Below are 27,812 nucleotides of genomic sequence, written 5' to 3' on the forward strand. Positions count from 1 at the left end.
AACATGACGGCAATAAAGAGAAAACCGAATGCTAATTTAAGTTATTAAAAAATAAATAAACTAAGGCTAAAACCAAGTATAACATAAAATAAAGTGTCTTGTTGTGTGGGAAATATTACATAGCTACGTTTGTAAGGATTTTTTTACTACAGATATATGAATTAAATTACTTTACTTGCCTTGTTTGCACGACAGTAAACTCCTTTTAGACCAAGTTGCTAGGATACCGACTCATGATCACGCCTCCTTTCCCAAGAAACATGTCTGGATTGGTCCCGATTTTCCTGCCGTCACGGTCTATGGTCACGGTGCAGCAGCTGCCTGCAACAACGAAGTGACAGTAAACCGGACGATATCATGAGTGATATTGGTGATATGTTCAGGGGAGAAATAGTTGTATATGAAAATAAATAAATAATGATGTAATGCATCTAACTCAGAATTCTTACACAAAGAAGGGCATTCTTGTAAGTTGTATCTCTTCGTTTTAATGGACACAGCACTGCTAACGTTAGCTTGATCATGTTACGTTAGCTAGCGCTATCTACAAAACGTTAGATCTTTAGCCAAGCAAAGCTAGTTAGCTAGCTCAAGATGACTTGTTTTTTTTTTGTCTTGCAAGATGTGTTCGCATCAAGGTAGTAAGCTACTAGCTAACCATATTCTTTTGGAAAGAAACATTGTACTACTAATGTTTTTTTTTTTTACGGTGAAGGTAACGTTAATGTTAGAAGTGGTTAGTTGGGGTTAGTTAGCTAGCTAGCTAATTGTAGCTGTGTGGAACCTGCCAGCAGCAGCTTTTCTTGCTTGTTTTTACAAATAACTGTCAGAAACTGAAACTGATACCTTATAGGCAGGAGGATGAATCGAAAGTCTCTGCCCAGCCTCATGACCTGAGTGAAATAGACCAAAGGTCTGAGTGTATTTTCCGTCCAAGACCAGACATAAACACCGCTTTGTATGTGAAGTTCAGTGTCACCTGAAAACGGACAGTATATAGATATGTCATTACTTTGTAGGCATGTATACAATTATCAATGTCGCATCTTCTCAACATGTGAATGATTTCTTTGTCAAGCAGCTGTTGTTGATTCATCTTGTCTGACCAGTCGAAGATGGATGAAGGGGTGGATTCTCAAAGAAGGTAAATCAGTCAAGTTAGCATTAGGATTTTGGGTGATGAAGCTTTTTGTTTAAGGCTGGCCACATGCTTGGACCTTTTTAAGTTTATAATTAAGGATTAAGCACATAGAATATACTACTAACAAAGTGCACTCTGGGAAAAGGGAAGCTGCATCATTATGATCATAAGTGTACACTTTGTAGATTCAGCCTACTAACAAGGCCTTCTCTCACTTTGTTCTCCTTCTGTCCTGCTGCAGTATGGCTGCTGAAATCACGCCAGAGGATGTAAAGAATGATGTTCCAACAACAAACTTAACAGATGGAACTCTTTGTGTACCACAAAAGAGTGACACTTTTAAAGACGGTGCACTAACGGAGAACATGCAAGATGACGTAGCATCTCAGACTTCGGTGGACTGTGGTTCTGCAGGTGGGCTGGATGAATCTGTTCTTACAGGCAGCAGAAATAACACAGCCCCAACATCCTGTTCTAATGGACAGAAATCTAAAAGGTCCACTTCACCTGGTCCTCACCCTGTTAAAACAACTGGTGATGCTGCACACGCTCCAAATCCAAAACTCACTCTCTGTCTTAGTAGTAGTCCTAAGAAGGGTGTCAGTACACCCAGTGATGTGGAGATGCTGAGTCCGGACAGCCCCATCTGTAAAACCCTGTTTGTGACAAGCTCAGACAAGGATTTAGATGGCAGTGCTTGTGCAGAGGACTCTGGCTTTGCAAAGGAATCACAGCAGTTTGTCAAAGACTCTGATTCTGGATGTTTGGTCAAAGAAAAAGTCAATCTGGTTGCCATGGGAACAGAGGATGCTGAGATAGCTCAGTACAGTCACTGTGGTTCATCTGATATGAGCCAGGACTTAATTGGAAGCCAGTCAGGTGCTCTTTTTGAAAGGTACTTGTGAACATTTTCTGTGTTACACTTTTTGTCTTTGCTGATTAATGAAATGCCTGTAGTGTCCTAGCTCCACTATGCTCACAATGTCCTTCAGTAATTGTGTAGCATACTGCCCTGTTCTGTTTTTGTTGCGTTACAGAGTTTCATTCGCATTTCATAACATGGACAGAGGATGGCTGGGGACACCCATAGATGAGCTGAACAGAATGCCCCAGTGTGCTCCCCCTCTGTCTCACCTGAAAGCAGCGCCTCACCACACTGTCACAGTCCGGGTGAGTAAACAGCCACTTGTACTATGTGTGATCTTTGTATGTGGTATGTTGTAAAGAATGCTACAGTCATAAAAATGCACATGCATATGTGACTGGGCATTGTGTGGTGGTTCTGTACTGTGTTTTAATAAGGGAGAACAAGACAGGGAAACATGGGAAACCATCCTCCATATTCCCCTCAGGGCCTCTTGTCAGTAAAGCTCCTATCATACTGTGTCCTCCACTACAAGTCCCACAGCAACACTGTGGGTGCTGCTGTATAGCTACTACTTGCTCTGAACATCAACTAACCACTGCCATCCAAGCTAGATTCTCCCCATCACCCCCTTAATCACAAGAATGCTGGACTTTTAATTACTGTTTGAGAAAAAGCACATCATTTTCCTGCCGTTTTGTTTCTGTTACAGACAGATCTCCTCAGAGAGGGAGAGGTCCCTGTTCCATACCCCGGCAAGTTCAAAGATGCGTGGGATGATGTGTTTGTGAAGATGCCCTGCTCTGAGAAGAATCTGTTTCCTATGGAGACTGAGGTATAGTATACTATTGCATCACAGCTTTGCATGCTTTTCAAAACAAACCATGTACCACAACAAGGTTTGTTACTGTAGGAACGTTTTCATAAAAGCAATTTGTCATTTGTTGTGTCATGTAGGATGGAGGTGGTGTCCAAAGTCGGTGGGAGCTGATCCGCACTGCCTTGCAGGGAGGGTTCAAAAGTTCTCTGGATGTGAGGGTAAGACAACAGTGCTGGGCTGGACTCTGCTGAACATAATATGTGTCATCACTAAGACAGGATAAACACCTTTTAAATGGAAAGTGACTTCCATAAGTCTGTACTGAAACACCAAAAGTTAGGAAAAGTGCTAATTGTCTTTTTCTCCATCGTCTTTATGTTGGCAAACAACAACATTATGCATTATAACCCGTTAAGTCTCGACGTTGTGTTTCAGTAGAGCTGAACACACAGTTAAGTTTGTAATAAGTGACTGCAGACATAAAGTTGGCTTCTTAACGTTACTCCAAAACAGTATTGAACATGTCTGAGCAGTCATCAGTTTGGCCAAAAGTTTAGTTTTTCCCATCCACAGCAAAATGTGACTCTTGTTTTCAGAGTTCTCCACCCTGCAAGCATTTTTGAAAACCTTGTTTTTGGTTGTTCAAAAATGGACAGCTGAGGTTGGTGTTGATGGAAACTAAAAAAAGGTAAGGACAAGGTGCTATTTAAAAATAAAACGTTGGCTTATTTGGACAGAATGCCTTTCATACTGGAGAATTTCTAAGGTATTATTCCAATTAAACTGTCACAGGAGTTACAAATATACAAGACCTATTCCATAAACAACCACAGGGTGGCAGAGTTTGCAACAAACATAACCTGTTGTAAAAGAAGCTTTGTAATTTAAGATCATGATTATTTTTGTGCATTAAACCTGCTGTTAACTGCTGCCATACAGTTTATATATTCAAAAATGGTCTTCTCTGAATAAATAACTCTGTATTCTCTTCTACAGGATGCTATATTGAGATACAACATAGCCCATGCAAAGAAATGGGACTTCACTGCCCTAAACCTTCTTTGCACAGAGGTAAGCTGTCTGCATTTTATAGGCTGGTCTTGTACCAAAGATAAAGCAGAATGATTAAAACAGCTTCACTCAAGCCTGCTGCTCATATTGTAACTGTCAAAATATGTCTTAGGTATGCATCTTTGCTGTATACTTTGGGTGGGAAACTTAATTTAAAGAAACACTACTTTATTTTGTATTCTAATTTATTAATTTGCTATATAACAGGCTTTCATATTTGTAATTGTTGTAATAGAATTGACATATAAATACACACCTTATCAGTGAAATGCAACCCGTTGTGCGCATCACAGTTCTGACAGTCAGCCCCTGTGAACTTTGCTGGCATTGTTTGTTTAACTCACCATGATTAATTATGTCTTTAAAATTACCTTAATGAAGAATTAAGCTAAAGCTGATACTAAACTAGAGTTGTTATCGCAAAGGGAGTCTGCTCTCCTCTGTTTGGCTGCAAGCCCATCAGTGTGCGTTGTCCCCTGCCAGTACCTGGGAGTCTCACAGGAGCTAATATGCTTCATACATTTAGGACAGATGAGCACAGAGCATGGCGGCGGCAGCTGTTGCGGGTGAACCATGGGGATGTCTTTCTTTTTTTCTGTCTTTCTCCTTTCTTTAAACACTTATTTTCCTCTGCTTAGACAGTTAGGGACTGTAATAACATATCTGTTGTCAAAGAAACTTCTTCCCATGTGGGATGATTATTTACCTGTCTTTCATTGTTATGAAATTACTTTTTCAAACTATTTTAGAAATCACCATTTTCAAATAAAGCCTCAGTCCTTTTGCAGAAATTCCTTCCCAGAATCCTGTAGACACAGTAGTACTGCCTGTCTACTGGCAGTGTATTTACTTCGATGTGAGTATATGGCATATTACCACCCAAAGTGGCCAAAAAGAAGACAGAATCTTTGTGTAGATAGCAAACCAATTTCAGCTAGAGGCCTAATTTGGTTACCTACATTTAGTAAAGCATGTAGTTTATTGTCAAACTCAGTATCTTTGTTAGTTCCATTAGGAACAAGGTCATTATTTCAATGGAGCTCTTACAACTAAGTGGGAACATTTCATGCTTGCTACGGTCCAGTCAGATTGATATCTGAACTTGATGTCCGTCCCTTATCATCACTGATTACTCAGCTAAATTCAGACCATTCCAAAATGGTCTTTTTTTTTTCTCCTCCCTGAAATAATTTCTCAATGTAAAGCAGATAGCTTGGTAGATCAATAGCCACCAGAGCCTTTTTATAGCTTAATCCAATTTAATTAAAAGGTTCCGTTAAATCTGCAAGGATGCTCAGTAATGCCAGCAAGAAACTCACCCTTCCAGGACTCTGTTGTTGCCCTACGCGTGGTATTTCCCAGTATTTTTTCATGAAGTCAAGGTTTGATTATTAAAAGTTAATAGAACTCCAAATTAAGTGATGTGCAGTAATTGGACAAAAGTCATACAGGAATGTGCATAGATGCACATGTACATATACAAAATAGATACTGGTTGTGACTGCTTTCTATCAGTTACATTTCTTTCAGTTATGAGGGATCATTCAAAGCTTCCTGCCAACAAATTGAGCAGCAATGATTAACAGCTGCCATTCTACAGCAGACATGCATACTTGATAACTCTTCACACACAGAAGAATCACAGACTGAATTGTTTTGCTGTTTGGGCCACCAAATTGATGAGTAATTGACAGAATTATTTTAACTGCTTGTCTGCGTATGCTTTTTTTCATTGTTACTCCTCTTTCGCTCCAGTTTGTGTGTGTGTGTGTGTGTGTGTGTGTGTGTGTGTGTGTGTGTGTGTGTGTGTGTGTGTGTGTGTGTGTGTGTGTGTGTGTGTGTGTGTGTGTGTGTGTGTGTGTGTGTGTGTGTGTTTGAATCCTAACGGTTGCACTCCTCAGCCAGGACCACCTAATTAAATCTGGAGGAACATTTGTGCAGCATTGGGGTAATTGTCACGAGGTACATTGCCCCTGGGCCAGTGATTGACACTCCGCTCAATGTGTAATAGCAATAGGAAAAAAAGTTATCCAAATTAGGGCTTGTCTGTAAGTTGTCTTAGTGTTTTTCCCCTGCCAAATGAAACTGTCACTGTGTCACTTTCTGATGAATGTCTGAGGGCTGAGCAGGAAAGCAGTCTACGAGTAAGTACAGCTGATGTCCCAATAGTGCATGAACATTTAGCAGCAAGACAACAAAACACTCATCCCTCTCACTTTTGTGCTCGGTCACTTCTTTTTTCTATCTCCGTTTCTATAAAACATTCTTAGACCTCTAAATAAATATGTGAAATTGAGACTTGGGTGTGTTTAACTGCCAGGAAATTAAAAAAATGTTAAAGACCAAAATGGGTGGAAGATCTGAGTGTAATCGATCATTAGCCTATGCAGCAGTAAATCTGGACTGTCCCGCTAGAACGCAGTCTATCATATGTATTGATGTGAAAGGTATAGTTTGTGTGTGCAGCCTAACCTGTGTGTTACCGTGGTGGCCAGCGGCTGTAGCTGCGGAAAGGCTCGGGATCATATTTCTACCCTCCTCCTGCCGCATAACCAACTACCATCTATTAGTCCCACAGGAGCGCTTTATGATGTCTGCCAACTCATTACTTCTGACAGCATTTAGTCAGACCTGCTCTGCAGCCATATAAATGCCCCCGGCCAAATCACCCACCAAAGACTTCCTGTTGAAAATCAAGCCACCCTGCCATTCTCTCCACAATTGGTCATTTGCATTTCTTCCAGAAGGTCCATTTAATCAGCACAAGCTCCCCTTACCTTGATAGAGTAAGTCAAGTGATTGATGACAGTGACATTCAAAGCCAATACACTCATAAGTGATTGCGTTGTAAATCTGAGTCTGTGATGGAATAACTGGGTGTTTATTTTAGAGGGAATTGCAGATGGATGCTGAGGTAAGCTTTAGGCTGAAGTATGGATGCCTCGGCCGTGGCAGGCTCGCTCCCAGATTGATGCTGGTTTATTCTGAAAATGGTTCTGTGTAGCGAGCAGCTCTGCAGCATTTCTATTTCTTCTTTCAACGCTGAAGTGTTGGGATTATTGATATCTGAAGAGTGGGAGTTCACCCTGAAACAACAATAAACCTCTATTTCATTTAACTGACATTGAGCTTTCTTGTTGGATGTGAGAAAATTGAGCATCCTTCCTTAGATATTGGTTACTGGTATTGGGTTATGACCTCACACTCACTGTCAAACAGTTATTAGACTATTTACACTTTTCACCAAGTAGCTGGCAGGGCCATACTGTATCTCTGTCCTAACAAAACAACACTAAACTCTAAAATAAATTATTGATTGGAAATTGCATGTTGAGCTTTTACACGTCATTGTATTTTCAGTTGAAATCGAAATTGAGGTAAAGTGGGGATGAACTGTTCAAAAACTGATAGTGATAGTATCATTGTACAAAATAAGGTATCACTGAACCAGACTGTTTTCTAGAAAATAAGGATAACAGAATTTTAATGTAAATGTGTCAGAAACTAACAGAAAAAGAAAGAAATGTATTAGTAGTTTTTCTTAAATCTTGCTGACAGACAAACCGAGCTGAAAACATAACCTACTTGGTGGAGGTAAAAATTATTTGGTTGCGACTTAACTTTTTGGTTGGAAAAATCAGTGGTGTTACAGACCAATATAATCCGTCACTCTGACTGCTGGCTCTGAGTAACTGCCTGCCTAACTAGGCAGTGAGCTCCACAGAGATATACCATTTAACAGTACTTCTGCATGTATGTTGCTTTTTTTTCTCCTCTCTCCAGTATCTTGAGCATTCTGAACTACAACACCTGTTTGAGATCGTATTGCCAGCTATGGTTGACCTCGCACTCCGTGCTCCTGTCCTCTGCACAATGGTAAGTGCAGTTTACTATTTTTTGAATATGCGCACAGTTTATGTTTAGGGGGCTTGAAGGAGTTGTGTGAATTGAACTTGTGATACAGTGGGTTTAAAAAGAGCTCTGCAGTGTTAAGGGATATTGGAGGAAGGATGTAAGTGCGTGCAGTCAGCAGAGAGGAGAGGCAAAGGGTTAGATGGTGGATGTTATACAAGATCAGCTCATGAGTTAGAACTGCTATATAATGAATGCCCCTTTTGGTCCATATCAAGAACTGCTTCATTAGAAAAAAGGGCTGCGAGAGGAGAGGCCCGTCTCATTTCCAGTCATCCATCTGATGTGTCATGCTTGTGCACTTGAGGAAATGACTCTTCTAAAATTCAAAATTCAGTCAATTCCTTTGGACTTCCACACTAGCCCTTCCTCCTCTGAGCAATATATTTTGAGAAACAAGGCCCTCTCTTTTATTCGCATTAAATGGAGCTGATCCATGTCACAGAGCTTTTAAATGTCATCCCCATTTGTCTTTATTTTTTCGTTGTCCGTCATCAGTTATAGCAATGTAAAAATCCCAACATTGGTACTTCTGTAATTCAGTTATCTATTCCATAGTCCATAGTTTAATTTAATAAACTTAATTCAGCTCCCACTGTGGGCAGGATAGGAAAATCTCTCTGGTTGCTACCGGAGACAGAAACAGGGGCAGGACATTGAAGATGCTCAGGTTTAACTAAGAAAGGGAATTTCTGGTACAGATTTCACCTCAGAATCATTTGTAGCGGTTGGATAATAAAGCTTTCTGACTCTCCGCTTTATTTTGCAGTATTAGGCGTCAAGGCTAATTTTTTTTATGTGTGTGTTATTAGAGCTGGTATTGATTTGCTAACTGGGCAGCCTTGGGAGGCTCTTTAGCCCTAATCAGTGAAGATAGATGGGCCCCGTGTGTCTGACTGAACCAACCGGGGGGGAGAGCAAGAAAACCAGGACCTTAATTACTACCACCCATTTACCTAATGGAACTCTCCTTGTCTCCTCTGCTTGCTAGATTGCTAAACTAATTATCTATCCCCATGAGCCATCAGACCCACAGTACTACAACCACGTAACCTTGTGTGTTTCTTGCGCATCTTTTTTTGTCCCTACGTTTCCCATTCTGATCTCCAGTCCCTCAGGTTTGGTCTCTTTGTTACTTTTTTCCTCTCTCTTTCTAGCCAATTCCCCTACTGAAGTCAAGGATGAACCACTCCCTGACTTTGTCTCAGGAGCAAATAGCATGTCTTCTGGCCAACGCCTTCTTCTGCACTTTCCCTCGACGCAACTCCCGCAAGTCGGAGTACTGCAATTATCCTGAGATCAACTTCTACAGGTAAAGGCACATCATCCCTTGCAAAAAACTGGAGACACACAAAACAATTATCAGTTAGCTCTCTAGAGTAATTGAGTGAGCTGCAGGTCATTAGTATTTTATCCACAAAATGAGGTTTGCCCCTTGAGCTTTTTGCGGAGTCCCTTTGTAAGCCATTACTTTAATCAGGAGAAAGAGTAGATCTCAGACTCCGATATTGATCCTGAGTTAGCCGCATTGGTCTGTATGCTTCAAGAAGAAGCTTACGATGCTGTCTGACAGGAGCATGATTGGACTCATTGGCATCATTATACTATTTTCTGGTCCTCAATGATTACGGAACATTCCGTGTTGCCCAGTTTTTATTGGCTTAATTACAGTCTCACAATGTTCTCAGTAGTGTTCTGTCCAGTAATTGTGTATCGAATATATTCAAAGATTAGTAATATTTTCATGATTAAGTACAACCATCTACTACAAATGGGTAGAATTTTCCATATGGGGGCACTACTGCCTTGAAAACCTTTTAATAACTGAATTATATTACTCAGCTTCAACTCATTTAGTGTCCATTAAGTTTACATACAGTAACATTGGAGTTTATTTTTTAAGCTTGCATGCATAATGTCACAACAAGGTGAACTGGATCTGGCTGGTAACAGAGTTACAGCTTGTGGTATCTCGTTTGTTATTTTGTCAAAAAGCATATTTACTTTTTTTTTAATAGTTGTAAGATTACATTGTGTGCTGTAACTGCCCCTGTCACCTTATAGCCTTGAGGATGGGACTGTGGGCAGGGTACCTTATTGAGCTCCATGTTTCTGTTATGTATTTTTATGTGGGAAGGAGATTCAGAGTAGGAGTGTAAAATTGGTGTTCTCTGTTTCTACCTACTCAGAACCAGTGGTCTGTTAAGAAAGCCTGGGATGGCTAATTGAAACAAATTGTTTTGATAGACTTTTAAAGCGCACACCTGTCTATCTGTCTCTGGCTTCTCATGATCTTGAGGAGTCAACCGTTATATGCAACGGACGGAGGGGATGCAGTGTGGAATCAGGCCTATATTATTGCATCTGTAAGTACACAATCTCTGCTCTGCTACTGTAATGTGTGAAGACGGCAGCAGAAGATGTGGCTGTGTTACACTCAGGTTGTCTGTTATCACAGTTTTCTGTAGTCTGTGTTAATGAGGTCCAGCTTGCTCTTTGTTGGAGAAAGACTTAATAGTAGAGCTGTCAGTCTTCCTCTATAATGCCATTCACATTTAATTAGTTATTTTTTTAAATATTCAAATAATATGTGAATATTAAATGCTCAAATGAAGCCTGTTATTGTCAGTGCAACTATAAGCATGTGGTTGTTGTTACAGGTTCTGTCCACTAGAGGGACTACCAACATCAGCCTGGCCTTAAAGCAACACATATGTAATTTTTAGCTGCAGCTGTAGTTCAGAGATTGTCTCATTGGAACTACAACTTGCGTCGGGTAGCGCGAGTTGTAGTAACCAATGAGACAACCTGTAGGGCTAAAAGTTACATAGTGTTGCTTTAAAGGGGATCTACGACATGGCGCATTGCATTTCTGGCACGCCGCTCTCTGTTTACATTATTTTCCACCACGCAAACAGCAACAAACACAAATCAGCAGAGAACTCTGTAAGCAGCTTTGTTGTAAAGGCTAACGGTGCTCGGTTAGCACAATGACATGATGTTAGAAAGCACAGCCGAAACGATTTGTCATAAACTAAGTAACAATAGTGTTAGCCACGATACTAACGGCATCGTGGCAACCAGTTTCTTGCAGATTGTCACGTTACTGAGAGTACAGCTGTTAGAAGGTAAAATATGAAGTTGAAACTAACTCTGACAGCTGTAGGGCAGCTAGCATTAACTTTAGCTGTCTCCATGAAGCTCCCAGCTAAGCTCCTATAACGCAGTTAGGAAACCAGAACGAGCCAATTATTAATAATATACACATTTTGGCTCGGTGGATGTCGATTTTAAAGTCATGTTATAGCTACAGTATTTCCCATCCTCCTTCCGATTTCCAGACGCAGCTTGTCACGCACCCTGTAGTAATGTTACTCGGTACATTACGTTAGCTCACAATGCCTTGCATTTCTCACTCCCGTAATTTATTGTTCATCAGACATGAGAAAAGGGAGATTAGCTAACATTAGCCAACCTATTTATATAAAAAGAGTATTGATTATTATATTCGACTTTTGAAATTCGTTCCAACAGCCCTACTTCATAGCAGCTGATAATGGTCACAATTTTGAGATGTTGTGTATGGGAGTAGTGGAGTTGGTAGCAGAGTTATAATGAGATTTTGTTACCAGCTCTATTACAGTGTTATGGACTGTATGCACCGCTATACACACTGGGCATTGTCCAGATATCACAACTCAATTTCCCTGTATTTCTTTGAGGCACCGTCTTCTTCTTAGTGATTTGTGTAATCCCTTTCGTGATGTTGCCTCGGTTTGACAATACATTATTATGATTAGTGCTGACACTCTTTGCAGAACATGGTATGTATGTATATATATATATATATATATATATATATATATATATATATATATATATATATATATATATATATATATATATATATATATATATACACTCAGTTCGGTTCATATCACAGTTTTGGAGTCGCAGTTTACGGTTTAGTTTGGTACGTTTTTGGTACACATTGCCAATTTCAACTTGCTTTTTATTTGGCAGAAAAAGTTAACTGTTTTAAGAACATAAGGAACATAAACTCTTCTTTATTGTCAAATCTTTGTTAAAAGAATGTTTTCTAATTAGTGCAAACAAAAAATGCAGTTTTGTTATTTTCATAGGAATATGGACACAATTTAGACTAAGGCCATCAACATAAAGTGAAGCATAATCTCTACCCAGCACTAAAAAAAACATTAGCCTATAACATGTCAGTTTTTAATGGAAATATTTGTTTTAAGTGCAACATTTTCAATACAATAAAAGGAATATGGCTGGATTTTTTTATCAAAAGTAAAAGTGTCACTGTGTTATTAGACATTAATGTTACTTTAATCATATGCTGAAATCCCGAAATCGGTAAATAGGGAGGCTGTGTAAACGCTGCGGGGAAAAGGAGTTGCTCCGTCCTACCCGACTCTCCTGCTTGACCGGTCAACAGACACACTGGTTTCAAAGATTCTTTTGGGGGGCTTTTTTCCCTTTATTTCAGAGTGAGAGAGAGTGGATTGACAGGAAAGGTGGGAGAGAGATGGGGGAGGACGCGCAGCAAAGGGCCGCAGGTCAGATTTGAACCTGGGCCCCGCTGCAAAGGCCTCAGTCTACATGGGGCGCACGCTCTTACTGGGTGAGCTAGAGGTCGCTCCAACGGACACACTGGTTTGATGTCTTTATAAATGCATCATCATATTTGGAAGTATTGTTGCTAGCATAAGCTACATGTCTTGCACAGTGCTTGCACACAATCACTCCTCTATCCACCACTTTTGTCAGTCGCTGTCAGGTAACCCCAAATCCCTAATGTTCCAATACAGCTGACCAAGACTGACTGACAGCTGCATGTGTGATTTGGTCCATATTCCCCCCTTCAACTCCCTCATTTTTATCTGAACCTTATTTGTGCTCTCATAATCAGTCATCTGTAATGGTGCATGATATCTGCCTCCACATCAAAACATTAGTGGCCGACTAAGTGAAGAGGCCTCTGTAATAATGTAACAATTGATTCCAGTTGGAGGGCTGGCTGTTTCAGATCCATGCCAGCACTTGGTTGCAGGCCTGCCTTTACTATCAGCATTTCTGCCGGCAGTGAAATACAAAAAAGAGCGAGAGGGAAAAAAGTCTTGGTGTTTCTGAAAAGATGAGACAAGACAACTAGTGCAGTCTAAAATGGGCCCGGGATCGTTACTGGCCCTCCCTTTCCCCCTGTAATTGAGGGAGCGTCCATCACTTCACTTATCCGCTACAGTAGCACTCTGTCTTGGACAAGGAGAGCAGCAAGCAATCTGCTGATTGCTGTTTTGGCAGAACTGTCAAGGTTTGTCCTCCATTAAGTGACGGATAGATTCGAAGGAGAGGAAAGAAGGCAGACTTATCTCTTTAGCTTGTGTTTTCCTCTGTATGAGAAAATGAAAATGACATAGGAAGCCAGTTTAGTAAAGAATGCAAGCTCATTATTAAGATATAAATCCTCTGTTTTTGTTTCTGAGCTGAGTGACCATGAAATGGCCTACCTCATTTGCAAGAAAATAACCTTATTGGAAAAGGTAAAACTGTGAGTAATCTTGTCTCCTGGTGCACTTTATGTAGTAAGTAATGTTACAGTACATAAGAACCAAATAATTAATGTGACTATCCTTGAAAATAAAAAATTGCTGCAATATATTTTGTGACTAAATCCTTCATAATTAGTTGCCCCTCTGTCTTCAGCAAGGTATGATTTGCGGCTATACTGGAAATCTCCCCGTCATCCCACCTATGTTTCACTTACACTGTCTCATAGGCAGGTTATCCTCCAAGGTACATTATGCTAAATTGACACTTACTACGGGAAATGGGGTGGGGGGCTTCCCAGTGCACGAGTAAAACACTGGGCAAAGAATGTAAATAGTGACAAAAACACATTTGATATGCAGGAATTGCCTAATACATTTTTTTTTCTTACTGAAAGCCTTGTAGTAAATTACATTTTTTACATAATTTACCCCCTCTGTTTTTATTTCTTTACTGGTCTGGGCAGAAAGCAGCAAAGATGAATGCTGAACTGGGATTACTCATCATCTTAGGTTGCTTTTAATGGAGGGAAAGCACCAGTATAGGGTGATTTTAAGCCGTCCACCCGATGCCCTCTCTCTCTCTCTCTCTCTCTCTCTCTCTCTCTCTCTCTCTCTCTCTCTCTCTTCCCCTCCCTCCTCCCTCCATCCACCCTAGTTTTTATGGAAACTGAAGAACAGGAACATGGCCTCAGGCAGTGCCATTGTGTAAAGAATAGAGGTAGATGGGAGAGACATCTTGCCAGTATAAAAGCTTGACCTCACTCAAGTCATGCTGTGGCATGGTTGTGCAGTGAGCTTTAGATAATCACTCTGAGTGAAACATCCATGTCTCTGATCTGCTAAAACACATCACATTTTATTTCATATATAAAATATATATATATACATATATATATTTGAGTAAAACTAGTTTATTTTCTTCTTTTTTTTAGAGACTCTAAAGTCTCACATAGACTATTTGACAAAGTCAGTACCCTACAAAAACCTCTTGTGAACTCAAATTCCCATTTGCTTTCTTTTTCAGGTTATTTGATGGTTCTTCACCAAGAAAAATTGAGAAATTGAGAACTCTGCTGTGTTACTTCAGGAGAGTTACACAGACCAGTAAGCATTAATAACATCCAACATGATGTTGCAGCGGTTGTTTCTCTGTAATGCTCTCTATGTTTTTCAGTTGATGAACATTTTTTTCTTCTTTTTTTCCAAGAGCCCAAGGGTCTTGTTACATTCACAAGACAAATGCTGAACAATCCTCCAAACTGGGAAAGGTATTACTGTATTCTCTTCTACTACATTATTAATTTAATGAGCTGAATTTTTGTTATTATCTACCCACAACAAGCCATAATAAAGGAGATAGAATATACATTTGTGCTATGTTTTGGGTCAGTAAGTAAATATTATTTTCATACAGTGACACTTCAAATGTGGTTAAATTGTGTAAAAAATAATTTAGATGTTCCCGCAACTTGATTGAACAAATCTGAATTGGGTTGATGTTATCTGAGTAGAGTAAGGAGGCCCACTCAAACAACATCAACGCATCAGAGTTCCTCTGCTGCTCGTGTGCACAGCTCAGTCAGTCCTACCATGAAACATAATGATGGCAGCACTGTGCTGCTTGGTGGCTTTTTTAGCAGGTGGGATTGTGAGACTGAATGGTGCGAAATACAGATTCAATTTGTGAAAAGACCTGAGGTTGAGGTGGCAGTTAAAATGCCATCAGAATTGTGACCAAAAGCTTAGGTTTGATTCACAAATGCTTCCCATCCAAGCTAACAAAGCCTGAGTAAGCCTGCCAAAAAGAATGCCAGTGAATTCCTAAATTTAGATGTGCAGAAGTTATCCGAGGAGATTAAAGAAGTTCACGCTGTTGCTCCAAAGAATGTAATGACTTGAAATGTTTCTTTCAAACCTCCAGAAATTGTTTGGGGCATCCACATTTTGCTGAAGTGTGTTGTGGCTTCACCTCTTTAACTTTATGGAATTATTTTATTGTATTAATACAATTAATTACTCTTTTTAAAAGAAGAACTTAAAGTTTTGCTTTTTTGTCAAGTTCCCAGACTCCGCTGAAGCGCCTACACATCACTTGTGAGGGGACGATTGAGGATGATGGATATGGGATGCTGCAGGTAGGAATTTGTTTACTGTGTTGCATCTAACGCTGTTTTGCATCTAATGCCAAGTAGAACAAGTTATATAGCCTGGCGTAATAAAGGTATTTTTTCCTGCCAGTGCCCCCCAATCATTGTACAAGGATTTCTTTTTGTAACCACAAACTCAGACAAAATTATTGGAGTGTCAGATTTGATGCACTGTAGCATGCCTGTTTTGCACTTGTTATTGTGTGTCAAACCTAACAAACATGACTCTGACCATCACCATGCCTTCTGTTTAGCTTTTTAACTGCTTGTCTGAATGGTCGTCCACCACCTGCAGAAAGTCAAAATCGGGTGAATCATTTTTGTGCATATCTGGGAAGGTTATTGGCTGTATTTCTGCATTGATTCACACCATCTCCCCACTCCCCCTCAGTGTTTCAGGATAGCTGGTGCATATTTTACTGAAGCTGACATCTGATGTATGTACACTTGAGTAACTCAGAGTAGCAAGGGTGGAGGAGAAGACCATGGGGTAGGGGATGAGGGAGGAGGCGCATGGAGGAAAAGATGACGAGGGTGAGCCATCTCACTGGGACGACCCACTGGGCCAGGAGTCCTGCAGGCGGATTGATGGCTACCTCAGCAGGCTGGGCTCTGGCTGTGTGTTGACTTTTGATAGGGCAGAGTGGGCTGTCATTCTGTCAGGAACTGAGATTGAAGGGTGAGGGGGGTGAGGTGAGGGGTGAACCAGTGAAGGAGGTGAGTTGAGCGACTGGTTAGACAACATACACACATGCACATACAAACACACACTCTGTCACACAGATTGACGTAGCTGTGGGCCAGTGAGCAGAACCCTCACCCCTGACAGACTGTTTGAATAGCAGCATTGCGATTTAATGGACTGTCCTCTTATTCATGCCACAAAAACAAGGAGTGGGCTTACATGGCAGGAAGCTCCAGGATCACATCAAAAGATTTGGCTAAAATTCCATTTGGGAAACTTCGTTTAGCATGTGCACTTTTGTAGCATCATTTCATTCATTTTTAACTGTTTCAGCACTCTAAAAATCAGATAATGATACTTAACATAAGCAACTTTTTATTTGGAACGATGTTTATAAATTATCTCAGATATATTTCAGCATTTTGGTTCTGCAAATTATTTAACTATTGACTATTGTTTACACCGATAAACTGTATCTGCGATGAGCTTGTATTGGCCAATACATTATCCCAGCTGATATATTGTTCTAGCTCTATTGAGAACAACATAATTGTAAAATATTTGGTCTTCATCAGGGATCAGTTCCCACCTATCTATAGAGTAAAGAGACTTCTAGACTTAAGAATTACAAATATTAAGGGTGAGTGTGAAGTACCCACTTGTTTTTAAAAAGGACAGTCGGAGTGTTTCCTCTCTCCCTAAGTAATGCCAATAAACTTATCCCATTTTAAAAAATGGAGGCAGTATGCACACATTCATGCAGATGTTGCATTACTTCTCTGCTCACCATTAATTGTATTTTATAGATATCTGAACCATCTCTGTAAAATGTATGTTGTTTTGCTACGATTTCTTAATTTGATTATTTACAAGCTTCCAGCAGTGTAGTGATCCTTAGACATCTATCTGTGTTAAATGACCACAGTGGGTGACAGTTAATAAGGAGACACTAATAGAGTCATTTGTTCAAATAATGGGAGTGACAGTAGCTAAACCTCACAGTTCTTCTCAACTGCATTGAATGGGCAAGACAATATGTTAACAATTTGTTTTGTTGTGAATTTAACTATGGGATTGACTGTGCCATTTTGGTTAACTCTTCTTTTTATTTTCCCATTATATTCCTTTAATTAGGTGGACTTTGCAAACAGGCTTGTAGGTGGTGGAGTAACAGGACATGGACTGGTCCAGGAAGAGATTAGGTTCCTCATCAACACTGAACTCATTGTCTCTCGACTCTTTACTGAAGCTTTGGAACACAATGAATGCCTCATCGTCACAGGTACGTAGTCACACACATGCATTATCAGCCTTCAGGTTCTGCTTTGTATGGCACTAATGACTACGCCTGTTAAACACTTGTTTCATGTATGCTTCTTTCAATTGACTCAGTCTGTTCCTTCCTCCCTTGTGGTTCATTGTGTCCACTTCATCTGTTGTTGGAAAATGTGATTAAACAGAAATGTATTGTCAACAAATGTAGAGTTGTTGCTTCAGATTTACAGAATAGTCAACTGTTAGCATAAAAAATGTAGTCTGCAGTGTTTCAGGCGCTGTACCAGACTGTTGCGGTGAAAAGGGAGCTGAGCCTGAAGGCCGGTTAATCTATGTTCCAACCCTGGCCTTATGTTAATACGTTCGGGCCAATGAATGAGCATGGATGTTATTGCATGTACCAGTGGCTGAATGTTTTTTTTTTTTTACACATGTAGTAATGTCCTCATACAGAGACTAGATATTAAGTCAGGTTATTTATAGGTTTCCACCCAGTTAAGAATTTCTGTGACATGGTGCTTATTAGCCCACATTGTGCAGGGAATGGAACCATTGTAGAGCAGACAGACTGTGTGCCATTGCTGCCATTGTATATTTTTTTGCTGCTTTTATCCGCCAATTAGCATCTTGTGAATCACTAGTTACAGAAAAACAATGTACTTTGTGGCTAAGACCAGAGTGGTGGTATCTAGCTCTCGTCGTGGTATATGGGGATAAGTTTAGTCCCCTTACGCATTGTGCATAGGGTGCTTTCACATCTGTAGCTCTGTTCATTTGGTCTGGACCAATGGCAAAAAAATTATACTTTGTAGCATTTTTCATCCATTTCGGTTTCTTTTCACACCACGCCGTTTGCTTTGGTCCGAATCAGTTGATGAGTTGGTGAAACAAACCAAAATTCAGCAACACAAGTTATGTGACAACATTCACATCATTGGCCAGATGTGTCTTAGTAAACTTCTTTGTCTTTGTATTACTGCCCTTCGATCAGTCAGAATTACCATGCGGGGAAATTCTAACGGAACTCCCGGAAGTAAACAAAGAGGAGGAAAAGCCAGCAGACAACATGCCGCTATCCTACTATGAAGAGACAACTGCGTGGGTTGATTGTAGCCCTGGTCATCCTAGCACAGCACAGCTGACTACAGCAGCTAGTTTAGTCCAAAAATGTGCAGTTGGGTCTGTTTGAGGTCCGATCACGTTCTTACCACAAACAAACCGCTCCGCATTCGTTTGAAAGCATACCAAGACCACCTCTTCAAGGAGGTCTCGGTACGCTTGTTTGGTCCGCTTTTGATGTGCATCCGAGTGCGTTTGCTGCATTCACACCTGCCCAGAAATGGGAACCGCGGGGGGAAAACGAACTCTAGTGCGATTCAACCAAAATAAATGAGGCAGGTGTGAAAACCCCATTACAAGCAGGAATTAAATACTAGTACAATCTATACAGAACAAATATGATGCTACCACACGGGGAATATTCTTTATATACAGTATTGCTCCTTCATGCCATGTGGTGTGTTTGGTGTATTTTTATTTGGCTTTCCTCTTTCTCTTATAGAAACCACACACATATCATGTCTTTCTACTTACACATACCATTGGCTAAACTGGTGTTGTTTTTCGCCTCTGAGTTATTTTCTCTAGTTCATTGAGCCCTGTGTGTTTATTGGGCTCCATTCTTTTTTACCCCTGTCCCTCCATCCAGTCTGAGGGTAAATCCATTGCATCGATTCACTTGGGACTGCCCAGCTATTCTTCATTTCTCTCCAGCAGAATTACTCTATTCTTTAACTTCCAACTCACTCTGCTTGGGTCAACCTCGCTAAGTGTTGTGCCCTGTCACCCGCCCACCTCCGCCTACCTTTTTCCCTGCCTCACAGCTGTACCTCGCCCACCACTGGTCAAAGTAACGGCAAGCCCAGATTAGGATCACGGCTGTGCAATTACTGCCAGAAAATTTAAATATATAAATGTATGGGTGGACATAATATGAAGGCTTGTGCTTAATTCAGTCAAAAACATGCATGTTTAAATTTAACCTCATTATTTTAATTTGTAGTGTCATTGTAAAGCGTTTCGAAATGGCCTCAGTTGAGTCAATTGATTTATGCCCACATCGTATGTATTTTATTGCCACTTTATCCATCCATCCATCTTCGTCCGCTTATCCGGTGTCGGGTCGCGGGGGGAGCAGCTCCACTTTATCTAGCTTGACAAAACAGATATTTAACATCCACTTGTCCTGCTTTGGTGCCTGTATTTCACTGGGGCATTAAAATCAGATGTTTACTTTAGATTTGCCTTTGATGACACAAGAGGCATCATTATCCTCTTTGATAAATCCATCTGTTTGACACAAGGGCATGTAAAATAACTTTAATATAAATGGTGCTTCCAAATGTCTGCACTTGATGGATTCTGTTGGTTCTTTGAACTTGTGCCTAGCAAGAGAGACACGTGGACAAACAACATACAGTGGGGGAAATAAGTATTTGACCCCTTGCTGATTTTGCAGGTTTGCCCACTTACAAAGAATGCAAAAATCTACAATTTTAATCATATGTACATTCTAACAGTGAAAGACAGAATCCCAAAGAAAATTCCAGAAAAACATCATATGAATTTATTAAAATTGATAACCATCTGATGAAAAACAAGTATTTGACCCCCTGGACAAACAGCAAGGGCCAGTTAGTCTTTCTTTAAGACACAGCCCCAATCCGAACCAATTATCTACATCAAATATACCTGCCTCACCTCGTTTGTATAAAATTGAACACCCAAACAACCAGCATCCAACATCACTACCATGGGCAAGTTTCACGGACATCAGGGACAAGATTGTTGATCTGCACAAGGCTGGGATGGGCTACAAGAGAATCGGAAACAACTTGGAGACAACTGTCGGTGCAGTTATCAGGAAATGGAAGAAGCACCACACCACGCCAACCTCCCTCGGTCTGGGCCTCCACACAAGATCTTGCCTCGTGGGGTGTCCTGATTGATCAACTTGAACGGTGAGGAATCATCCCAAAACCACAAGGGGGAACTGATGAATCAACTGAAGGCAGCTGGGACCACAGTTACAAAACGGTTGGTAACACACACATGGTCATGGGTTGAAATCCTGCACACAAAGGTCCCCCCTGCTCAGGCCCGCATGAAGTTCGCCATTCACCACCTGAACTCAGAAGAGGCCTGGAAGAAGGTGATGTGGTCAGATGAGGCCTCAACTGTTTGGAGGGCAAAGAACACCAGTACAACCCAAAGACGTCAAGCATGGTGGTGGCAACATCATGCTTGTTCACGGGCCATGTATTGGAATTCTGGACCGACATCTCCTTCCCTCAGTGAAGAGCTGAAGATGGGTCGAGGATGGGTGTTTCAGCACGACAACGACCCTAAGCACACCGCCAAAGCAACAAAAGAGTGGCTCACATCAAGGTTCTGGAGTGGCCTAGCCAGTCTCCAGACCTGAATCTGATTGAAAATCTTTGGAGGAGCTTAAAATTCCCTGTCTGTTGCCAACATCCCTGCCGAAATGTGCACAAACTTTGTCACCAACTATAAAAACCGTTTGACATCTGTCTGGCCAATAATGGCTTTTCTACAAAATATTAACATGGTGTTTGTCCAGGGGGTCAAATACTTGTTTTTCCTCATCAGATGGTTATCAATTTTAATAAATTCATATGATGTGATTTTCTGTAATTTTCTTTGGGATTCTGTCTTTCACTGTTAGAATGTACATATGATTAAAATTGTAGATTTTTGCATTCTTTGTAAGTGGGCAAACCTGCAAAATCAGCAAGGGGTCAAATACTTATTTCCCCCACTGTATGAAGAGACTAGGAGTGTGCATGGTCTGATGGGCACCCTCAGCACCCACTACTAACTGTACATTGCTTGTTGCACATAGGCTGGTCAGAACAGCAGAGTAGAGAAAAGGAAGAGCCACCGAGGTGTTATTACCCCAGACCCACACTGGTCACACACACACACACACACACACACACACACACACACACACACACAGTCAGTTCTATTTAGCCACCATTAAAATTGACTTCTGTCTCGTTCAGTACCCTCCTGTCAGCAAGCCAAGCATCGTCTCTTTTGTATGGCGCCATGTTGTCTTCATTGTAACTCCCATCCCTTCCAAGTCACCTTCAGTGGTTAGCCACCATGCCCCTCCCTGCCTCCCATCATTCTGCCTCCCGCCCTCTTTCCCTCCTCCTCCTCTCCACTTAACGTTATTACATTTGGACAGAAAGGAATTTATTGCCCAACTAAGGTCATTGCTCCACTAATGGAATGGGCCAATTATGCCATAGATTCATTTAAACCTTGCAGATTATTCCTTGCACACATTCAGTGTTTCCTCTTAAAGTCTTGTCTCTGTTTCTAGACTCTTTATATCTGTTTCTCTTCTTCTGCGTTAGTTTTTCTCTTCTGTCGAGTTAATCATATTTCTTAGGTGTCTTAACATGGGTCATCCAGTGCATTTGGAACTTATGTGTCACATCAGTTTTTGTCCATAGGCGTTTTCAGATTGGAAGGTAGATGGTCACAATGTAATCTAGTGATGGAAGCCTGTATTCCAGGAGGCTCTCATTGACAGTTGCCATGGTAAATATTATCAAGGTGAAGGATGAGAAGGGCAGCTCTGTTGATGGAGAAAGTGATATGGGTTTTCAATGGTGCAAGATGTTTAAAATAAATGTTTTTGTTCACTCATCCAAAACTTTACATAGAAACACAACTCTCTTTTGCCCGGTTGTACTGTCATTTTTGTGTTGTGATGTTTTGGCTCCAGTACAGGCCATTAGCTTGAGTCATACTTTGTCATAGAAAAAAAAAAAATCATCATTCCTGCTTAGACTTCAAGTATTGGCAGATGGTACATGCTTGAAATTAAATGAAGCCAATTATGAGAAAGTAAAAGCAGCGTTTAATTACTGCTCTTCAAAGAGATACTTTTAGAGAATGACAGCATTGCTTTTAAAATACTTTCGATATTTTCTTCTAGTAGTATACGTAACTCTGCCAGTACATACAGTAGAACCTAAAAGGCTATGCTAATCACCTGCTCTTCATTGAAGTGCAGTGAAACTTCCTCATACCTAATGCATAATGTATGGAGCCTTTAATAGGCATCACTTTCAGAATTGTGTGCAGCTGTATTTGTAATGACGAATGATGAAATCTTTCGAGCGCTAACCCCCGAGCACATACCAGTACACACACAAGGCTAACTTCCATCAGCGGAGTGTTACCCTGTCTGTTAATGAATGATTCAAAGATGTTTCATGTTTTGCAAGCATTTTTTGCGAATGTGGCCAAGGTTAGCTTTTTCTGTTCTAACCAGTTCTTCCTATTATGGCTGAAAGCTTTTCATTTCAAAGCCCAAAGTGGATTACTTATTAAGTCACTGGCCTTTATTTATGACAATCCAATAAAAGCTGATACTGTGTACTCCCATGGGGAGCATAAAAAGCACTAAATGTGATTTAAGAAATAAGGCGCAGAAACCGATATAGGCCAACTGTGTGTTCTGGCTGCTGAATAAAAAAAAGTAATGTCTTTTTTTCTTGACTTTATTTCTTGTTTTGCAGGCACTGAACAGTACAGTAAATACACTGGCTATGCTGAGAGTTACAAATGGAAGACAAGCCACAAGGACGAGACTGCCAGGTATATTTTACTCACATAGTACTATTTCATATTTTGGAATTGCTTTGTTTTGATATTTTAATTCAGAAAACGTTTGCATAATGATAGGAAAATGTTTCTAAGTCATTGTCAATCCCATCTCTCATTGCTTTTCTTTCATTTCCAGGGACGACTGGCAGCGACGCTGTACAGAGATTGTGGCCATTGATGCTCTCAAATTCAGGCATTTCTTAGAACAGTTTCTCCCTGAAAAGATAACCAGAGAACTTAACAAGGTGAGAGAGAGATGTCCTTGTCTGTGTTTGCACAGAACTATATAAAAAATATGCTTGGCTTACATAAAATATTACACGTTCCTCAAACAGATGTGTCTTTGTGAAAGGACACAAGAAAGCTATAAAATATAGTGTCAACTCTCTGAACCTAAAGTGACAAATAGGATGAAGCTGGACATTATGATGTTTTTGACCAAAAGCTCATGGTGGTAAACTTTGACATATTGTCAGGTATCACCTGCAAAGATGTTAAAGGCTTAGTGAACTGTAACACCACTGAATTTAGCTCAGAGCTACTTATCTGGCCGATACTAATGGTACACAACACCTATCTGTAGTAGTGGTACGTTCATTTACTACAGTTTTTTCTGTTGAGGAGTTAGACAAAAAATGATGCACCTGTGTGCATTTTTTAAAGCCGTTATTGCATTTCTTAAAACATACTTATGGTTTAAGCTGAGGCTTACTCTTAAACATTATTGCTTTTTGATGTTTAGCTTGCATGAAACCCACAAAAATGTCATGCGTCATATATTTTCTATATATTCTAAATCTATATTGTGCAAAGAGATAAAAAATATTGAAAAGGTTTCTCTTGTGTCTCCTTGTTTTCTTCCTCACTTTCCCATTTTCCCTTTATCCTAGGCATATTGCGGATTCTTCCGAAATAAAGCCAACAGCAAGCACCTCTCTGCAGTAGCCACAGGCAACTGGGGTTGTGGAGCTTTTGGTGGAGACACACGGCTTAAAGGTATCATTGGCTGAATTACAAACATGCATTCGGATAGATAGGAAAAGACTGTATAGTGACACGTGTGAAGGAATCAATGTTTTTTTTCATACATGAGAGCTGAAATGGTACTACTGATATACAGTAGTTTAGCAGATACGTAATATTGCTTACATTAAAATATAAATTCTTGATTCTCAAGCATGAGGTAAATATTAGCTGCTCAGACAGGATCAGCCATTCATCTGCACTGCTTGTCCCAGCCATTGAAGGACTGGACGGCACAGTCACAGATGCCGGTCTGTCTCTAGCACTTCTGGTCAATTAGTAGCTCTCCCAGGGTGTCACTCATCCGTTCCATCCCTCCCTTTATTGATCAGCTGACACACATTTATTATTTTCCATTAAAAGGGCAATTGATTACAGGGATGGGACACCATAAATCCAGGCTGATTCAGGTCTCTGTGGGCTTACACAACCTCACTCTTCACAAGCAGGGGGCCCCTTACTGTGCCCTTCAGTACGCTACACTGCACATTTTTGGGTTTCTGGTCAATTGTCTCTAACATTTTAATTATCTGTATATTCGTTCATACTTATCATCCATGGAGGCTGTGCTGGACTAAAACCCACATTTCCACATAAATGTCCTGCAATATGAATGCAAATGCGATTGGAGTAACATGGGTGTGTTTGTGTACAGTTTCATTTAGAACTAAAGCTGTTAATTTTCTCTGCAGCACGCTATGAATAGATCCACTGGACTAGTCCCTGAGGATGATATTAGCTTGCCGGGGACCCCTCTTATTAGCCCTGGAATTAGCATAGCTGGTATTTTTAGAAGGCAACTGTATTTTATTTTACATTATAGTCCCGGAGCTGACTTGAGATGTGGTAGTTACATAAGACCGAGCTGTTATGTTGTAAAGATTACAGACCTTTTGCAAATTATGTTTGTTTTGTGTTTTTTAATCTGGAATCATTATCCATTCTGTTAAATATTTAAAGGTCGTAAGACCTAATTTGCAAGGCTGAAAGAGTGAGTGCTGTTGATGAGGCTATGCTACCAATGGGGGATTATTTACTCTTCTGATATAAATTGCCCCTGTCACTCGTGTTCTTTTCTGCCTGAAGCCGTACCTTGTCCAGCTTATTGACCAATTACTTCTTTTCCTCAGCTTATTTTCAGCGGCCAATTACACATTTATGATTTCGTTCTGAAACTGAAGGATACTAATGATGCTAATACGGTATATTATTGTTGCCTGGATTTCCCTTTAGCGTTCTCCTTCTCACTTTTTCAGCACTGATTCAGTTGATGGCTGCAGCAGAGGCCGGGAGAGACTTGGCGTACTTCACATTTGGAGATGCTCAGCTTATGAGAGATGTTCACGAAATACACACTTTCCTCACTGAGAGACAAGTCACCGTCGGTAAGACTCGCACACAAAACCAAATGTTTTAATATTTTTTGTTGCAGCAGTTAGACGCTCTGCCCTGCCACTGTTGAGCTCTTAACACTAAATTGCATAATGAACCGGAATGGTGATGTTACCAACCACTGGAGGATTGTGGGGCTCTTGAGGCTCATACAGCACATGGAGGTTGTCCTTGCTGGTGTCATTACAGGGACAGTATGCATAAATAACAGAATACAGTCCATCTCAATGTTAAGTTATTCCACTTTATGGGCCCTCTCCGTTCCTCAGCCTATCCATTCAGCCTCTGCTGCAGAGTGGATTACTGCCTGAACTGACCCCAGCCTCTCCCCTCCCCCTCTTTTCATTTTTCTTCCGTTGACATTTATTGAAGCCTTTCAGAGAAATTCCCCTCTAGCCATCCATTTCCTAAAGTGGAGCTACAGAGAAAAAGCTCACGGCTTGTGTGCCAGTGTACGTGCACTTGATTTATAAATGAACCCGAACACGCTTTCATTTTTCTTCGTTTTTTTTCTTGTTACAGTTTCTGTCTCTCTTGCTCATTCTTTGACTGCGTTTGTCCTTTTTGTCTATTTCTCTCAAATTTCCCTCCATATTTCTTCCTTCTCTTGACCTCTGCAATATCCCCTCCCTCTGTCTCTCTTCCTCTCTCTATCTTCACCTCTCTTCACCTCCCTTCTTTTCCCTCCCAGGGAGGCTGTACAACCTTTTGAACCAGTACTCCAGTTCGGTGTGCAAGAATTGCCGCACGACTCGACCTGACATCAGTCTCTACAGTTTCATCCATGAGAGAGTCTCTTCCCCCACGCCCGCTGATGCCCCGGACTGTGCTAAGGATTCTGGGATGTCCCCTGTAACATCGGACTCTCATTAACACGGCTAGAGTTGCAACTTAACCTCCCTCCGCTGTCTCTCCGTGTAAAAGAGACTCCAGGTTCACAAACTTCAATGTGCTCTCAGCCTTGTGCTTACAATCTCTTTTTGTCTCACACACGCTCCCTTTAAGTTTGTGAACCCAAAACACAAACTACCAAAACACAGTTTTGCCTTTCTCGTTGGTGGTATTATAGGAGCCTCGTAGTATGTCACCAAATGTGGTGAAATGTTTCAGAGATTTATAGCAATAGTAAATCCTGGTTGCTGTTAAGCCTTTCTTTAGTTTAAGTGCGATGTGGAATTCTTTTGTTTTTACATTAATTACACACATGGCCAAATATTCATCATGCATGTTTGTGGACACTTTTCATTATTAATAATCCAGGACATGATAAGACATCCCTAGTTATCTTGTCCTTTATTGTGTTTGCTACTTTTTGGATGAGTTGTCCTCTCTGTTTACCGAACCCAGGCTGTGGTGAGGTTCCTGAAAGCAGAGAGATGATAAGATGCCATACTGTAGTCTATGCATGGGTAACATTTATTTATCAAATATTCTACACATATATGCTGCTCATTTATATTCCCTAGGATGTCAATGTTCAACACACATATAGTCCTTATTTTCATATCAATAAATGTTATCGGTATTAGATCCGAAACATTTAATGTATGGTCATTTTCATCTTTAGACCTTTGATTCTATTCCGTGTAACCTAATCATTTTCAAAAATATTCAGTGTTAAGCACAGCAGTGCTACTGTATATACAAATATAGGAGGGAGCAGATAAAGAATTGCACGTAAAGTATTATTTTTGTTAATGTTTTTACTCAACCTTTATTTTGGGGATACGGTTGTGTTTTTATTATTTACTGTATTTTCTGATTGACCGTGGGTTCTATTTAATAATGGGTTCATGAATATAATTAAAGACTGTAAATGTATTTCATAGTATTGTACTTTAGGTTTTTAGGTTGTACTCTTAATTATGATTTCTTAATTAAAGTATATCCTTTTAAAATGGTATTTCTTTGCTCAGATCAATGTGATTTATTGCCTAATGACCAAAGGATCAGCACAATACAAGCAAAACCTTAGCAAAATCATTCCGAGACCATGCTGTTTATTAGTTTCATAGTCTCACTCCACATTTGAATGTTTAACACAAAATTATGTCAAGAAGCATTTTTGCTGTATTTTCAGTATGTAGTTTTGTTACACCAAGATGATTTAATTATTCATAGATCGTCTAGAAATAATGATTCCAGACTCATCCGAGATAATTAATTTCTTTCTTTTGTAACCGTGCCTCAGCACCACAG

General features: G+C 40.3%; 1 protein-coding gene across 3 annotated transcripts; it reads left to right on the forward strand.

The window, feature by feature from the left end:
- The first annotated feature begins 229 nt into the window (after positions 1 to 229).
- Positions 230 to 27,516, forward strand: parga (poly (ADP-ribose) glycohydrolase a). Of its 3 annotated transcripts, none has more exons than XM_028603229.1 (18): positions 230 to 467; positions 1,079 to 1,144; positions 1,383 to 2,036; positions 2,179 to 2,311; positions 2,719 to 2,841; positions 2,964 to 3,044; positions 3,823 to 3,897; positions 7,681 to 7,773; positions 8,967 to 9,121; positions 14,410 to 14,489; positions 14,593 to 14,653; positions 15,445 to 15,520; positions 17,352 to 17,499; positions 23,111 to 23,189; positions 23,335 to 23,443; positions 24,089 to 24,194; positions 25,478 to 25,606; positions 26,305 to 27,516. In XM_028603229.1, exons 2-18 carry the CDS (start codon positions 1,116 to 1,118, stop codon positions 26,484 to 26,486), a joined length of 2,313 nt encoding a protein of 770 aa, XP_028459030.1. In that variant the 5' UTR covers positions 230 to 467; positions 1,079 to 1,115; the 3' UTR covers positions 26,487 to 27,516. The 3 variants fall into 3 exon arrangements, with proteins under 3 accessions (XP_028459030.1, XP_028459029.1, XP_028459031.1); XM_028603228.1 differs by having other exon boundaries at positions 1,082 to 1,144; XM_028603230.1 differs by lacking the exon at positions 230 to 467 and adding an exon at positions 547 to 638 and having other exon boundaries at positions 1,082 to 1,144.
- Positions 27,517 to 27,812: the final 296 nt, after the last annotated feature.

This window comes from Perca flavescens, chromosome 17, assembly GCF_004354835.1.
Source record: "Perca flavescens isolate YP-PL-M2 chromosome 17, PFLA_1.0, whole genome shotgun sequence".
Classification (NCBI taxonomy): Eukaryota; Metazoa; Chordata; class Actinopteri; order Perciformes; family Percidae; genus Perca; species Perca flavescens.

Coding starts and splice junctions, on each gene's coding strand:
- parga (XM_028603229.1), top strand. CDS start 1,116: ATGGATGAAGGGGTGGATTCTCAAAGAAG. Junction 7,774..8,966: donor CTCCTGTCCTCTGCACAATG/GTAAGTGCAGTT, acceptor CTCTCTTTCTAG/CCAATTCCCCTACTGAAGTC. Junction 14,654..15,444: donor AATCCTCCAAACTGGGAAAG/GTATTACTGTAT, acceptor TTTTTTGTCAAG/TTCCCAGACTCCGCTGAAGC.